Raw genomic sequence first — 14,831 nt, forward strand, 5'->3', positions numbered from 1 at the left:
GACTTATATTCAGCTCTGTCTATGAAGTCTTAGCCCTTTTTGGGGCTGTGCCAGTTTCCTTGAGGAAGTAAAGTTACTATTGATGGCCAACATTATTTTGCACTAAGGGAGGAGGAGGCAGTTAGTAAAGAACAGTAACATTCTGAAATTATATGTGTAACTTTTGTAATCTGCAGGTAAGGGATCTTTCGAGAGTAAGTTTATTTCCATCACTGATATTTCTTATACTAAAAATGAACATAATTTGACATTCCGCTGGGCCCCTGGGACCACAATCGCTTTGCGCCATCTCTCTACCAATAACAATTTTCATACACTTGGGTGGCAAAACGGTAAATTGCCACTGTTTGCTGGAGTACAAAGAGGAAGTAAAATTTAGGTCAGATTCAGGTGCAGTAATGTACTAGAGGAAATCCAAACTTTAAAGAGTCTTTGTTGCAATTATCATGTTCCAGTACTTCTGTGAAAAGTAAATAAACTGATCCTTCCATAAAGAGTAATTATGAATTTGAGATTCAAACTTATCCCATCCAACAAAGTTTTTTCTTATCATAAACCATTCACAGGTGTATCCAGATCATTTTAAAGATTTTTTTGATACAGCAATAATTGTTTTATCTGTTATTTATTTTATTTGATCTGTGGATCTGACACTCTGGACTTTTTTCTTAATCTCTTCTCATACCAAGTTTGTTAGTGAAGTTCTCTGCTCAAAGTTGAAGTAATTAATTTAGATCCACTTCAAGTGACTGCTGATCAGAATTCAGCAGATATCAGCTATTCTTTTTAATCTGAGGAACATACTCACAGCAACCCAGTTCTTAAGTAGTTCATGTCTTCTAACTTTACCTGAAAGAGCAAATATAGGGAAGACCCATGAAGAAGTTATGTTTCCTCAGAGCTGAAGATATGCAACTGGTACAAGCTCAGGGGTGGCATGGCAGGCTCAGTGGTTCGCACTGCTACCTCACAGCACCAGGGATCTGTGTTCGATTCCAGTCTCGGGTGACTGTCTGTGTGGAGTTTGCACATTCTCTCCATATCTGTGTGGGTTTTCTCCGGGTGCTCTGGTTTCCTCCCACAATCCAGAGATGTGCAGGTTAGGTGAATTGGCCATGCTAAATTGCCCATTATGTAGGTTATTAGTCAGGGGTAAATATAGGGGAAGGGTCGGTGTGGACTTGTTGGGCCGAAGGGCCTTTTTACCACACTGTAGGGATTCTAATTCTAACTCTAATTCAAGTGACTGAAAAACTGGAAATTAATCTGTTCAGACTAAATTTTCTGCTCACATTTAATTACAAACACACCATAGGAATGACAAGCAGGATACAGCAAATACAAGAATTAACATGTGAACAGGGTTCAGTAGTAACAATACATCTGAATAAACTACAGCAGAGTACAAAAATAATTTGCTACAATGTAAAATAGTTTCTCAAGTCCTTTGTTATTGTGAAAATTGTAATATGCAGTTTCAACAGCTTTAGGAATAGGAGTTCAAAACCGTTCAAATTCTTGAAGTGAAGATTTCAGCAAGTGAGTTCATACACAACCTGGACAACATAAAAAATGGTAGGGAGGCTTAGGAACAGCTAGGACAATACAACTAACATCGGTCTCCGGTTACCTGTCAGCAATCAGAATCCACATTCTCCTTCAACCCCCAGCAAAGGAAAGATAGACTTAACATATTCTTACATAAGCAAAAGTCATGCATTTATTTAACATTTGTAATCATCTTGGAGTGTTTCAATGAATGACACAACCAACTAGTTTTGAGTTTTGAAGTGTAACAGCAATTCTATGCACCTCAAGGTGCCACACAGTAAACACGATAAATGGTTAGTTAATCTGATTTTGCCCCAATGAAAAATGTTAGCACTCAGGACAACTCCCTACTCTTCTTCAGGAAAAATGTTCTCAGTGTAAATTCTTTTCTAAAAGACAATGGGTAACTTAGTACTGCACTGAGTAGTGTTTTTACATTTAATGTCAGTTTTTAAGCTGCTGGAGATGACTGGCACAGGTTTATAGATAAAGGCTGTAAGTGATGCTCTGCAGGTAATTATGTCATTATTGCAGATATGTAGCAAGTATGAATGGCATTGATTGGTGCTGGTGTAGATGCACTGGCTGGCCCTGTCTATAAACAAATCAATGCTGATTGTTTATGATGCCACCAGTGGCTGGAACAAGATGGATGTGGGTGGCACAAACTGATGGAACAAGATGTAAGTATTGTGACTGATGTACAGTAGGTGTGAATGGCAGAGGTTAATATATAGGGGTGCGTGACCCAAAACTTTTAAATGATGAGTTTGCTCTGTTTGTTCTTTAGTGGAAGTCCACACCAGCAGTGTGGACTTCACCAGATTCCTCATTTCCCCTCCCGCCTTCCCGCCCCCCCCACTCCCAGCATCTTACCCCAGTTTCAACCTGCCAGCTCAGCACCATCCTCATGACCTGTCTTACCTGCCAATCTTCCTTCCCACCTATCTACTCCACCCAACCTTCTGACCTATCACCTTCATCCCCACCTCCATCCACCTATAGTACTCTGAGCCACCTTCTCCCCAGCCCCACCCCCCTCCATTTATCTCTCCACCTCAGAGGTTCCCTGCCTCATTCCTGATGAAGGGCTTTTGCCTGAAACATCGATTTTCCTGCTCCTCGGATGCTGCCTGACCTGCTGTGCTTTTCCAGCACCACTCTAATCAGCACACCAGCAATAACAGCACTTTTTAAAAATCAATCCCACTGACATTTGCTAGAGCAAGAGTGAGTGTCACAGGTTGGATTATTGTTTCCTTTCTCCGAGGCCATCTTGAATTCCACTTGAACATCTCATGAGGTATCTACTAGAAATCTAAACTTATCCGGGATAGAAACCTCTAATTGCTTCCCTGAGCTAACTCTTGCTAGGCTACAGTTGCAAATGGAATTAGACGCCCTATGTTCAAGTGATTTTGTTTGAAGTTGGACTCAGCAGCTCTTTTGATCATCAGAGTTGGATCAGCACAGTTTAATCATTAGATCCTATCTTCACCCAATATCCATAGGAGTTCTTGCCTTCAGGGATTGTTGATGTTTTAGATGACTTCATAAGCTTACAAACCTATATGTCAGACTTGAACTCCTGCTAGCTGTTGCTCTCTCAAATAAGAAAGAATGAACGAGAAATAGAAGGGCAGAGACAATGATCAGAAAGAGTTACTGAGTAAGAAATAAGCAGACTGTTACAGGCTAGAGACAGAGTTAACACAAAATAGATCAATTATATGGGATGGATCTACTGAGTTTTCAATCTATAGCAGCTTGGTAGACCTCTGCAAGTGTAAATCAGAAAATTGTAGATGCATTGCCTATAATTTTCCAAACTATTTTTGTTTGGTTTATTAATTTTATATTAAGTATTATTTTTCTGGTGAACTGTTTACAAAAATTGGCTCTGCAAGTTCCTAACAAAAAAAGTGTATCCTGCTACGAAAAGACTGGAGATAAGGAGATGAGATTGCAACACAACATTTCTATCTTTCATTCTTTCTTAACTTAGGCATTATCATCATGGTCATTGTAGTTGAGTTTGGCAAACTCTGCACAGATTAGTAACTGAAATGGGGATCATGTAGTCAATGTTATCAATTTACAGTGAAGCCAAAGTTGTCTAGTGATTTTTTTATCTGTCCTGGGGATTACAGTGTGTGTTGTGAGGAAGTGTGACAGTAGTAATAATGTTTACAGCATCACTCACCCAGGATCTATAAATTTGATATCTGTAAAATGTTCTGTGCAGATTAGTATTAATATTGATTGATTCAGGAATGGAAAGATTGGATTATAGGAAGTGATCAAAGAAAAGATACATTAGGAGATGTGATTGCTATTTTTAGGACTCAGAAGGAACTAGATAAATTGATGAAGACGATCTGTTTCATTTATTCAGGTCAGTAAAACTGGATGGCATGTCCATCCTTGAAGGAAGGTCAGTTGATAACTAATTTGTGGAAACATCATTTTAGTGAGCAAATCCATGGAAGTGCTCTCCAGGGAAATTTTAATTTCCTTTTACCTACAAATATTAAAAAAATTTAAAAGGAGAGCATTTAGCACAGGTGGAAGCAGAAAATGGAGATTCATAGAAATGCAAAGTAAATTCTGCAAAGGCTGACATGATAGAAATTAAAGTCAGACTTTAGATAGATGCGATTATCAGACACTGAAAACTTTAAGATGCTGAATTTTTCTAAAGATTTTATAGTCATAATGGTAACTCAAAATACACACTTTATTTGGTTATAGTTTATTCAAAGATATATCTGTTGCAATTAACATTGTAATCATTGCCAAACACCTTTGTAAACTTTTTCTATTTGTCTGTCAAATATTTGATAGAGTAGCATTATTCAAACTGAGAAACATGTTTTTTTTTCATCAAATTGCCACAAACATATATTTTACAACTAATTGTTTTGGTTCCTCTGTTCGTGCTAGTGGCTGCCTTGCCTAAATACGAATTGGCACATGAGCAGAACTGAAGTCAGTGGGAATTGGAGGAAGTCAAGAATATGGTGCTGGAAAAGCACAGCAGGTCAGGCAGCATCCAAGAAGCAGGAGAATCGATGTTTTGGGCAAAAGCCCTTCATCAGGAAGGGCCTAGCCTAGAGAATTTGAAGAAACCTCTCCATAGTTTGCTAATACAAAGGAAGATGTTTCTAGCTGTTGAAGATAAGTCTCAGCCCCGGATCTTTACTTACAGACATTCCTCAGGATGGTTTCCTAGACCTAACCATCCTCAGCTGCTTCATCAACGATCTTCTTTCCAACATAAGGTCAGAAGTGGAGACATTTGCTGACGATTGCACAATGTTCAGCATCATGCACAACTCCTCAGAGACTGAAGCAGCTCATTTTCATATGGAGCAAAACCTGGACAACATCCAGGCTGACAAGTGGCTAGGAACATTCATGCCACACAACTGCCAGGCAATGTCTAGCTCCAAGAAGAGAGAATCTAACCAATCCACCTAATCATTACTGTCACTGAATTCTTCCCTGTCAACATTCTGGGGATTACCATTGTCCAAAAACTGAACTGGATCTCCATACACAAACTGTCACTACAAGAGCAGATAAATGGCTAGAATTCTGCAGTGAGTAACTCACCTCCTGATTCGCTATTGCCTTGACCACCATACACAAGGTACAAGCCAGACGTGTGATGGAATACTCTCCAATTGCTTGGAGGGATGCAGCTGTATCAATTCTCAAAAATACAAAAATGTCACCATGCAGGACAAAACAGCTCGTTCCACATTCTCTTCCTTCACAACCACCAGCACAGTGTACCATCAACAACAGCTCAACAAGGCTCCTTAGACAGCATCTTTGAAACCTGTGACCTCTACCACCAGAAAGACAAAGGCAGTAGATGTACGAATATCAGTCATCTGCAGGTTCTCCTCCATGCTGCACATCATCCTGCCTTGCAACCGGAATGCTATTCCTTCACTGTTGCTGCATCAAAAACCTGAACTCCCTCCCTAACAGTACTGAGGGTGCATCTACACACCAAGGATGCCAGCTCACCAGCATCTTCTCAAGGTCAGTTTAACATGGGCTTTGGCAGCTATGCCCATATCCCAAGAATGAATAAAAGAAAGTGAATCTTTTCACTGAAAACTGCCTAATATTAGCTAAGATGGCAATTCTTCACATCAGCTTCATCTCGAGGAGATAATTATCTGAAGAGATTGCTGCATATTTAGCATGAAGGTTACTTATCTATTCCTTTTATCATAAGTTTTCTTGCTAAAGTTCAAGATGGTGGCCCTGAATGTTGATAATTGAATTACTGTTGAACTCATACCAAGAATCAACATCAACTATTCCCAGCTCAGATACAGCATGGGTAAAATCAGCTTAAAAGTTCTTGTATTGAAAACTAAAAACGCTGGAAATCACAGCAGGTCAAGCAGCATCTGTGGAGTGAGTCTGATCTGTACAAGATGACTCTTCATCAGCCTAATTATCATCCAATGATTCATCATCAGAGTCTTCATCAGCTTAAAGCTTCTTGTATATTATCCAAAAATACATCCTACTCTAAACTTGATACGAATGCCATATACTGCACCAATATCATTTTTCCATTTCCCATATCAACCCTCCTAGGGGTTTCACTTAATGACATTTCCAATTTTTGTTAATGAAGGACAGTTGTGCTTCAGCATTTTGACTTGTTTTCCCGTAGGAGCCTCCTGCAGTGAGTAACTCACCTCCTGATTCTCCAGTGCCTTGACCACCATACTCAAACTCCAAGCTTTCAATCTTTCAATCTTTTGTTCTGGCCCGAATTTGAACCATAATCATACAAATGAAATAACAATGGGCCATACCTTTGAAACCTTATTGTAACAAATGCTAAGTTATATTTCAGAATTACTACCGATAATAACTCTGACACCGCTCCAGTCATGCAGTACAAGTTTTAATATACACCAACCTGTATTATTGATGGATTGGATCACAAGATAATTTCTCAAAAATTCAGTAAATACATCCCTCTTGTTAATTTCAGTGTGACCGTCATATTTTGACACAAAGGACATTGGAAACTAATATTTCTTTTGTAAGTTTAAAGTCAACACAAAAGGGGGATTGAACAGAATATCCCTTCCTCAAACTTTATTTTGGCATCTAAATTCTCTAAAATTGTTGAAACATTGCTATTTCAAAGTTGTACTTTCACCCCAGGTTTTTAAGCAAACAAATAGCTGGAGTTTTGTTGTCATGAGCAGTGGCCATCAAGTTGAGACATGAGTCTCATCATTTATCAAACTGAAATGTTATACTTTCCATGGTGATAAGCTATAAAGACTTCCCAATAACTGCAGTATAAAGTTACTCTCTGAGGAATATGTCTACAGATCTCTAGTAACGAGTTATTTCTCTTTGTCCACCATAACAGGGCTACAGAGCTCACCCCACATTAAAAGGCAACATACTCATGTATTTATGACATGTTTATTATTTTAGCTGTATTCTACTCGGTTTGAATGTTTTAATCTATCTTTTATTGGAACCCCAAATCACCTGGAATAACAGCAGGCAAGTCAACACCAACAATAAAACAAATCACTTCCCTTCAAAATTCCCTTCACCTTCAAAGGTTTTAGTGGATGCCCATGTCTTCCAACATTGCTTTGGTTATCTGTGATTCTTCCTCCAGACTAACACAACCTCATGTATGTGTCTGGGATTGGGAATGGGATCAAAGCTATATTTCAAAGCATATCACCCTGCAATAATTTTTAATACGATATCAGTTTGGACTAAAATCATAATATGGGTGCCTATAGAAGATACTTCGTTTACTTTCTACAAACTTCCACATGTTTCAACTTGATAAAATGACAGAAGAGTCATTGCACTCTGGACAGATAGTTCCAAAATAACATGTGGAGAATGTAATAATTTGGATAAAACAACAACAAATAACAAGTCTCTGATATGTATAACTCAACCATTCCCTTAGCCAAAAGTGGTGCTTAGCTCAAAGAGAAAACAGTTACCCTGACAACAAAATACACAAGCATTTAGAACTTCAACGTACATAAAAATGCCATTCAATCAATTTTCTGGCATACAATGTGTAATAAAATAGATTGAATTAAAATCGTTTTTATAATTATACTCTCAAAAGTAAAAGTTATTTCCTCTCATTAGAGATTTCAAAATCTGTTTTACCAAAGTATGTGAAGTCGAAAGAAAAGAATTTAAACTTACATAACACCTCATCCTGATTTTCATAAATAACCCAAACATACACAGCAATTACATACACAACAATTTCCCACAACATGCTGAGTTGAAAATGCAGTTTGTTTTTGGTGGAGTTTGTGGAAGGAAACTTGGATGGAAGAACTCCCTGATCTTCAGACAGTGTATTGGGAATTCAATATCTAATGCCTGAATGCCTCACATTGCACATAGCATAATCCCCACATGTACTGCTTGGGCTAAATGGCCTATTTCTGTGCTGTATGTCATATGTAAACCGATATATGTGATCCAGTGGAGAGAGAATATCAGTGATCTTGGCAATGTAAAATGTTGCTTTAGAAACTGAAGTGAATTACTTGCAACTCCTGAGAGAGTGACAGACATCTATCTATTCAGGCATGAACACAGATATGCACACTTATGATTGTTTAACTTCTCCACAATTGCATGAATTGAAAAGTTGTTCTTTAAAAATGAAATGACTCAGACACTAACATTCATGATGTCCACTTCAGTGACAATGAACCATTCTGTTTGTAAACCACATACCCACACAGTTAGCATCAGCTTGTTTGACAAATGACATGAAAACATATTGGTAGAGAGTCAACATTTTTGTGCCACTTTGGTCCATGGCTGCTTGGTTGGCAGGCTGTCAGTTATTCCTCTGCTTGTTGAGATAGTTGTCTCTCACACAGACTCAGGGCATGGTGCACAAACTGGTACTGCTCACATGTCTGGATCATGCCTCCCCTGAGAAACAACACAACATTCACGTCATGTCAGATTCCTGTCAGCATCCACAATCCATCTAATTTATTTGAAAAAATAAACTCAGACATCCTGGCTGAACGAGGCTGAAAAGATGGAGTAGAGGCCTTGACCTGACATTGTGGTCATCAGGCTTGTAAGAGATTAAGGTCACAGTTTTCCTCACCTTAGGAGACTGCTCTCCTTCCTGCCAGCCATTCAGATAGGCGGCAGCCATCTAGTCTCAACTGTGTTACTGGGAATGGGGGCCACCATAAGACTGCACCAAAGTGAGGACTGCAGATGCTGGAGATTAGACTCAAGACTGTGGTGCTGGAAAAGCACAGAAGGTCAGGCAGCATCAGGGGAGCAGAAAAATCAACGTTTTGGGCAAAAGCCCTTCCAAAACATCGATTATCCTGCTCCTCGAATGCTGCTTGACCTAATGTGTTTTTCCAGCACCACAGTTTCGCCACCATAGGACTGGACTTGTGAGTTGGAGTGGTTTTGGTGGGGTCGCTTAAGCAGGCCCTGGCAAGTGGAGTAGAGTGTCCATGATCACCAAATCAGGGGTGGAGATGAAGATAGCAATCATAAGTGATGCCTTCTGATATGTCATCTGATTTTAAGCCCCATGCTCATACTGCTAGCCTACACCCAGTAGATCAGAATAATGTGGATCCTGTTATAGTACGAGAAAACACTAAAGGATCATAATATGGTCTAGAAGATTGTCATCAGTCAGGGGTAATGTAAAGTAATAGGTATAGGGGAATGGGTCTGGGTGAGATAATCTTCAGAGGTTCAGTGTAGACTTGTTGGGCCAAATGGCCTGTTTTCACACTGTAGGGATTCTAACTGTGTAGGCTGCAACTCAGAATAGAGCATTTTGAAGATATTGCCCAAAGTGCTGGGTAACTCATTTGAGCTGACAGAATGATCCTTTGGGAATTTACAAAGGCATACTCAAACTGGCACTTCCTAGCATTAGGCCTTCTGTTCACCCTGAGCCTTCTGCAGCCAGTTTGGCCATGAAGGAGGTCATAGCACAGTGGGAATGTCACCGAACCTGGAATCCAGACTCGCTCAAGCTGATATTATGGAGACATTCCTTCAGATCACACTACAGCAGCTGATGGAATTTATGTCAATAAATACATTTGGAATATAACAATAATCTCATGGCCATGAAACTGTCATTGAAAGTTACAAAAACATCCTTTCGGGAAGGAAGACTGCCATCCTTATTTAGCTTACATATGTGACTCTAGCAATGTGGTAGTGGCAAGTTACTCAGTCTCAAAAGGTCAAAGGGACAGTAATAAATTTTGGCCATGACACAAATGCCCAAGACTCATTATATTCTTTTTAAGTCACTTCCTGATCTCCATCTTGAATTCCTTGTTTTATTCATTTTCAGCACAACAAAAAAAATACAGAAGGACACAAATTTATAAGGGATCAATTGTGTCTTGCTTCTGTCTGGTGTTAATAGCATTATTATCTGGCATTAATGTCAATGTAGATAAATGCATTTTGAAAGGGGACTCAAAGTAGGTGTTGGTTTCATGTTAAAACAAATGGGAAAATTGGGGGCCTATGGCATTAACAAGATCTTGATTGCATTTTAATTTGGGACTGGTTGGTGCATTTACAAGAAACAGTGACCCACTGACTGTACGATTGGCTTACTTTAGTAAGCCCCGGAAGAGCAGAGGACCAATTGTGAGTGTAGTGGACCAGGAGTGAGTAAGTAATCAGGAAGGAGGGTATAACTAGGAAAAAGATGGTTTAGCAATCAGGAGAAAGAGGGGGTGTTAATTGAGCGAGTAGTAAGTGCTAGTTGATAGCAGCTCTTGCTTACAAAGAAAAACAATGTTGCAAAATTTGTCTTTAATAGCACCCTGTAGTGATAAAGACCCCTGGAGTGGTAGAATGCACACCTTGATTTCTAGACATCTGTGATCAGGCCAGTTCAATCTAACATGAGTCTCAAACAGTTTATTCGTATTAAGGGATGTTATGCTGCCATCAGGCTTTGTTTGCATATGATTTGGTGCTTAAGACAAATGGTGCATTTCTGGCTCAGTGTTTGCAGGTATATTATCAGAACGTTGGATATTCTTGTGTTAGCTTTACACTTGCAAGGTGGGCACAGCATCATCCATTTTCTAGGCTCATACTTTATGAAATGAATGAAATAATTTTTCTTTCTCTAATCCACTGTACTTGATAAATCTGTGTATAAACAATTACTATTTATAAAAGCTTGAAAGTCCGAGTGGCAAGGATGAACTCAGAATTTAATAAATTGTTTCTGACTCTGTTTGATTCTGAGATCATGTTTCTTTAAAATAAAATATAAAACAACTGATAACAGCTACCCTTTATAAGTTACACAAAACAAAACATACCTTCTACTGAGAAAGTGAGCCACCTACAAGCCATAACTGTTGTACATTTTCACATGAACAAATGTTGTTATTCTAATTACTCATACCCGTCTCTGTTGGCAACTGTGTCTCTATGCAGGACTCTTACAAATTAAGTACTTGTTAACATAGAAAATCTTTCAAAGTTTATTTATTTATGACTTTTAAACCATTTTGAGAAACAAAGTAATGAGACATTCTGTCACATCATGAGGAAAGTTACAATTCCCCCAGACAGAATTGTACAGATGGACGAAGGGAATTTCTATACACTATCAGTTATGCTGTGCCTGACATTCACAGCATGCTGCAATCTCCAAAAGTGTGGAATATGGTTCTTATAATACTAAGTCACACATGTTTCCATTCGATTTACTGTAGAGCGCAGACTTGATATTGTGGGATCATGCACCTTGTTATAGAGACTCATAGACTCATTAGCCTCTGTAAAAATGTAAACTTTCTTTTATAGCTTGAGGGAATGTTGTGTATCTTGCCTTTCAGAGCATTTCCCTGTAAAGATCTCTAATGCAATGTGTACATAATATTGCGACTCTGCCTGTCAGTTTGTCTGCTGTGTGTCTGTAATCTGCACACACCAATCAGTCGGCTTGTTGTAATGTCTGCTTTATAACATGGAATGCATTTTACAGCTTTAAATGAATGAGTCCACTGACCTGTCTATCCTTAGCTGACAGGTTGTCCTCAGTATATCAACTACACCAGCATACTTCAGCTCTCTGTAACAGATGCTGGTGGCAATGAAACAGCCTGTCCTTCCAATGCCGGCACTGCAATATAATAGCAAGAGAATGATGTAAACATCTGTATTCACAAGAAACCAAAAGAGTCTAGAATTTACATGACTAAAAAAACAAATAGATGAAATGAAAAAAACACAAGAATATGGTTGAGAATCTTCTCTTCTCTGGGAATCCAACTGAATAAACATTGCTAGAGATCTTTTCTGACTTTGAGAAAAGCAGGTAAAGGCCAAAGAACAGAACAGCATCATGAAAAACACAGAAGATGGCACAAATGAGAAAGCAGTGACTGACTCACCATCTTGATTATTAAATGCTGGGGAATGCAGGGGAGAAGATCTATAGTTTTAAGACCAGAAGACAGGATGATTTAGAGTTGTAAATGGTGCAATGACTTTTGAATCTGAAATTATCGTATAAAATTGTCTTTGTACCTGCAGTGGACAATCACTGGTCCACTATTGTCCTTCTTAGCTTGCTGCCTGGCCTCTTCCACCTCCTGAACCAGCTGTAAAAGTGGACGAGCATTATCTGGTGTCTTCTGATCAGGCCACGATGTGTACCAGTAGTGCTTTAAATGTCTTTCCTCTGAACCATCCTGAAATTGGAAACATGTGCAATGCAAACTTATGTATGGTGGGGTAACAAACCTACAGACCTTAGTACGTAACTTAAATGCGAACATCCACCTCACCTGAGCTGATGCTATTGTTAGTCCTCAGGCTGCAGATGGATGCTGTCTGTAGCTACAACTTTCTCCCTCTCTCATCCTTATCAGACCGTAACACCTGAGAGTGAGGCTGTTAACACATGGCAGCACTCCATTTCCAGGCCTCCTCTCCCATATACTGCTAACAACATTTTCTCCACTTCCAACAGCCTCTGCCAATGCCCATACCAATGGCCCCTCCCTGTCAATAGCTGCTGCTTAAAGCCAGCGTTGACCTTTCAGTAATTCACCATCTTGTTATACCTGAAAAGGCTCTAACATTTGTTGTTCCATGCAAGCTTTGCAGAATCTGAAAGCTCCTGTAAGATTGCAATTATTTGCATGCTTAACAGGTTTTTTCCTGCCACTTCTGTGAAGCACATCCACCTTTCCAATGAGATTCCACATCCAATTGCATTGTAAAGACTAAGCCTTTGACCTGAGACCTTCAGTTTCAATATTGCATTTTCTGTCACTTAGCCACCCTTATATACATCCCACCACTGTTGTTTTATTCTGTGAGCTTTAACATTACTACAAGCCTGTTATATGCAATTTTATCAAATCCCTTTTGGAATTCCAAGCATACCAATCCCTCTGGCCTTTCTTCATTACTTAAAATCTTAAATCCTAATATCCACAATTGTCACAATGTGAAGGCAAAGACAAATAAGTTTAGGTGTGAAACAATGACAAATATTTTTTTTAACAGTCAGAGAGAGAAGATAATCTTACTGGTATATAAAACAATGGAAAATGTTTTCATCAATACTATTGATCCAACAATGAAGTCAGAAATGAATATTTTTCACCTTTAGGGTGATGTTTCTCAAACTGTAGTCATCTGCATGTTGAACACTGTTTACGATCACTTCGATTCCTTGGTAATTGGCTTTAACCTCAGGCCAATACACTGTACATTTCTGAAACAGGGGAATGAATTTTAGAAATATCAGTCGACTCAGGAGGCCATGAAGAGTTAAGAACTCAGATTTGAAATCTGAAAGCTTTGTCAAATACATGTGTTTTTTCCTCCCTAAATAGGGGATTTCTCATCCATATTCAGTGATCAGGAAGGTCTAGTCATCACCTCAATGTATTGAATTATTGATTTGTGGTCAGGGAGAACTAGGGATCTTAGTACAGGAAAAGAACATAGGCTTGGCTGGGTTATTAGTGAGATCATTTGGGCTTGAAGTGGTTTCCACTCATTGACTCAGGTTCAATTGCTGGTCTGTGCTAAGTCAGCATTATCAGGAAGAGAGTAAGTAAGTAAAACTCCATACCATTGATTCGTGTGATAATAAAGTGGAAAAAAAATCAGGCTTTCCATTCATGTTACTTGTTAACTAACGGCTCTTGCTGGGAAGGTGCATTTGTTTATATAAATGTGGATTTGAACACAGGTATAATACTGCCTCCATGGAGTACTGCAGCAACATTAATTGTGTGGACTCAACTCTTCAAGAATGCCTAATGAGTGTTGTACAGGGAGATGGTTGCAAACATGGATGGCAGACTACTGAGTCATCAAAGAAGTACCACAGTTATATGCATCTCATTTGATATCCACATGCATACACTGGATAATTTCAAATCTGTCAACAAACTTATAATGCATGAAAATGAAGAACATAGCTAATTGTCTGAAGTTAATAATTATTGCTACAGAATGCCCAGGAGAGAGATAGATTAGGATGAGAAATTTTAATGTCGAAAACAGGGTTGAGTTTGGGAGGCAGTTAATACATTAGAAACCTGAATTCTCACCCTGACTTACCTTGACGCTACCCACTTCCAATTGTAATGAGTGGGAGAATGGGATAGAATGCAGGCATACAGCCACTCCTGGGAAGTGGGTGAGCACTTTAAATATTGTAATGAGGAAATGAGTATCATTTGTATGTCCAATTTAAAATTTAACTCTGACCAGCAAGATTTCAAATGCTTCTGGAATTCTGTCAGCTAAATTGAGGCAATGCCTCAAGGCTAAGGACGTAAATGCCTTTGCACTTAGCTGCTTGGTACACTATGCACTTGAAAGGACACCAGCTCCTCCAATTTCTCCACACGACCTTTGATCTCCATCTAAGATCACATTTCTTCTCCTGAGGCCTCCAATCACTTGCTTTCTCCAGAGACTTTGAACTTTGTGACTCCAAACCTCTGATGCTCCAATTTCTCACCCCAAGTCTTATGAGCTGCCCACCAAAGCCTCCAGTACCCCACATGTCCTCCCACTAAGACCTTGTTTCCCTAATTACCTCTCTCAGAGCTCATCCACCCTCTGCCCAGAGCTTTTAAATTTCTATCTTAACTTCAAGACCGGCCATGCATCTCGTAGAAGATCCCATCTGAGTGGCTCACAAGGATCCAGATTCTCGGCTAATC

At 39.2% G+C, this 14,831-nt stretch overlaps 1 protein-coding gene across 12 annotated transcripts in view; it reads right to left on the minus strand.

The window, feature by feature from the left end:
- Nucleotides 1-2,395: 2,395 nt before the first annotated feature.
- ptpn5 (protein tyrosine phosphatase non-receptor type 5) overlaps nt 2,396-14,831 on the minus strand; it is a 245,750-nt gene continuing 233,314 nt past the window's right edge. For all 12 annotated transcript variants that reach the window (XM_072592038.1, XM_072592040.1, XM_072592036.1 and 9 more), the window contains 4 exons: nt 13,253-13,363; nt 12,166-12,329; nt 11,645-11,758; nt 2,396-8,538 (listed from right to left, as the gene is read on the minus strand). In XM_072592038.1, the coding sequence (XP_072448139.1) occupies nt 8,445-8,538; nt 11,645-11,758; nt 12,166-12,329; nt 13,253-13,363 (483 nt within the window). In that variant the 3' untranslated portion in view covers nt 2,396-8,444. The remainder of the gene's footprint in view (nt 8,539-11,644; nt 11,759-12,165; nt 12,330-13,252; nt 13,364-14,831) is intronic.

Source organism: Chiloscyllium punctatum, chromosome 22, assembly GCF_047496795.1.
Source record: "Chiloscyllium punctatum isolate Juve2018m chromosome 22, sChiPun1.3, whole genome shotgun sequence".
Taxonomy (NCBI): domain Eukaryota; kingdom Metazoa; phylum Chordata; class Chondrichthyes; order Orectolobiformes; family Hemiscylliidae; genus Chiloscyllium; species Chiloscyllium punctatum.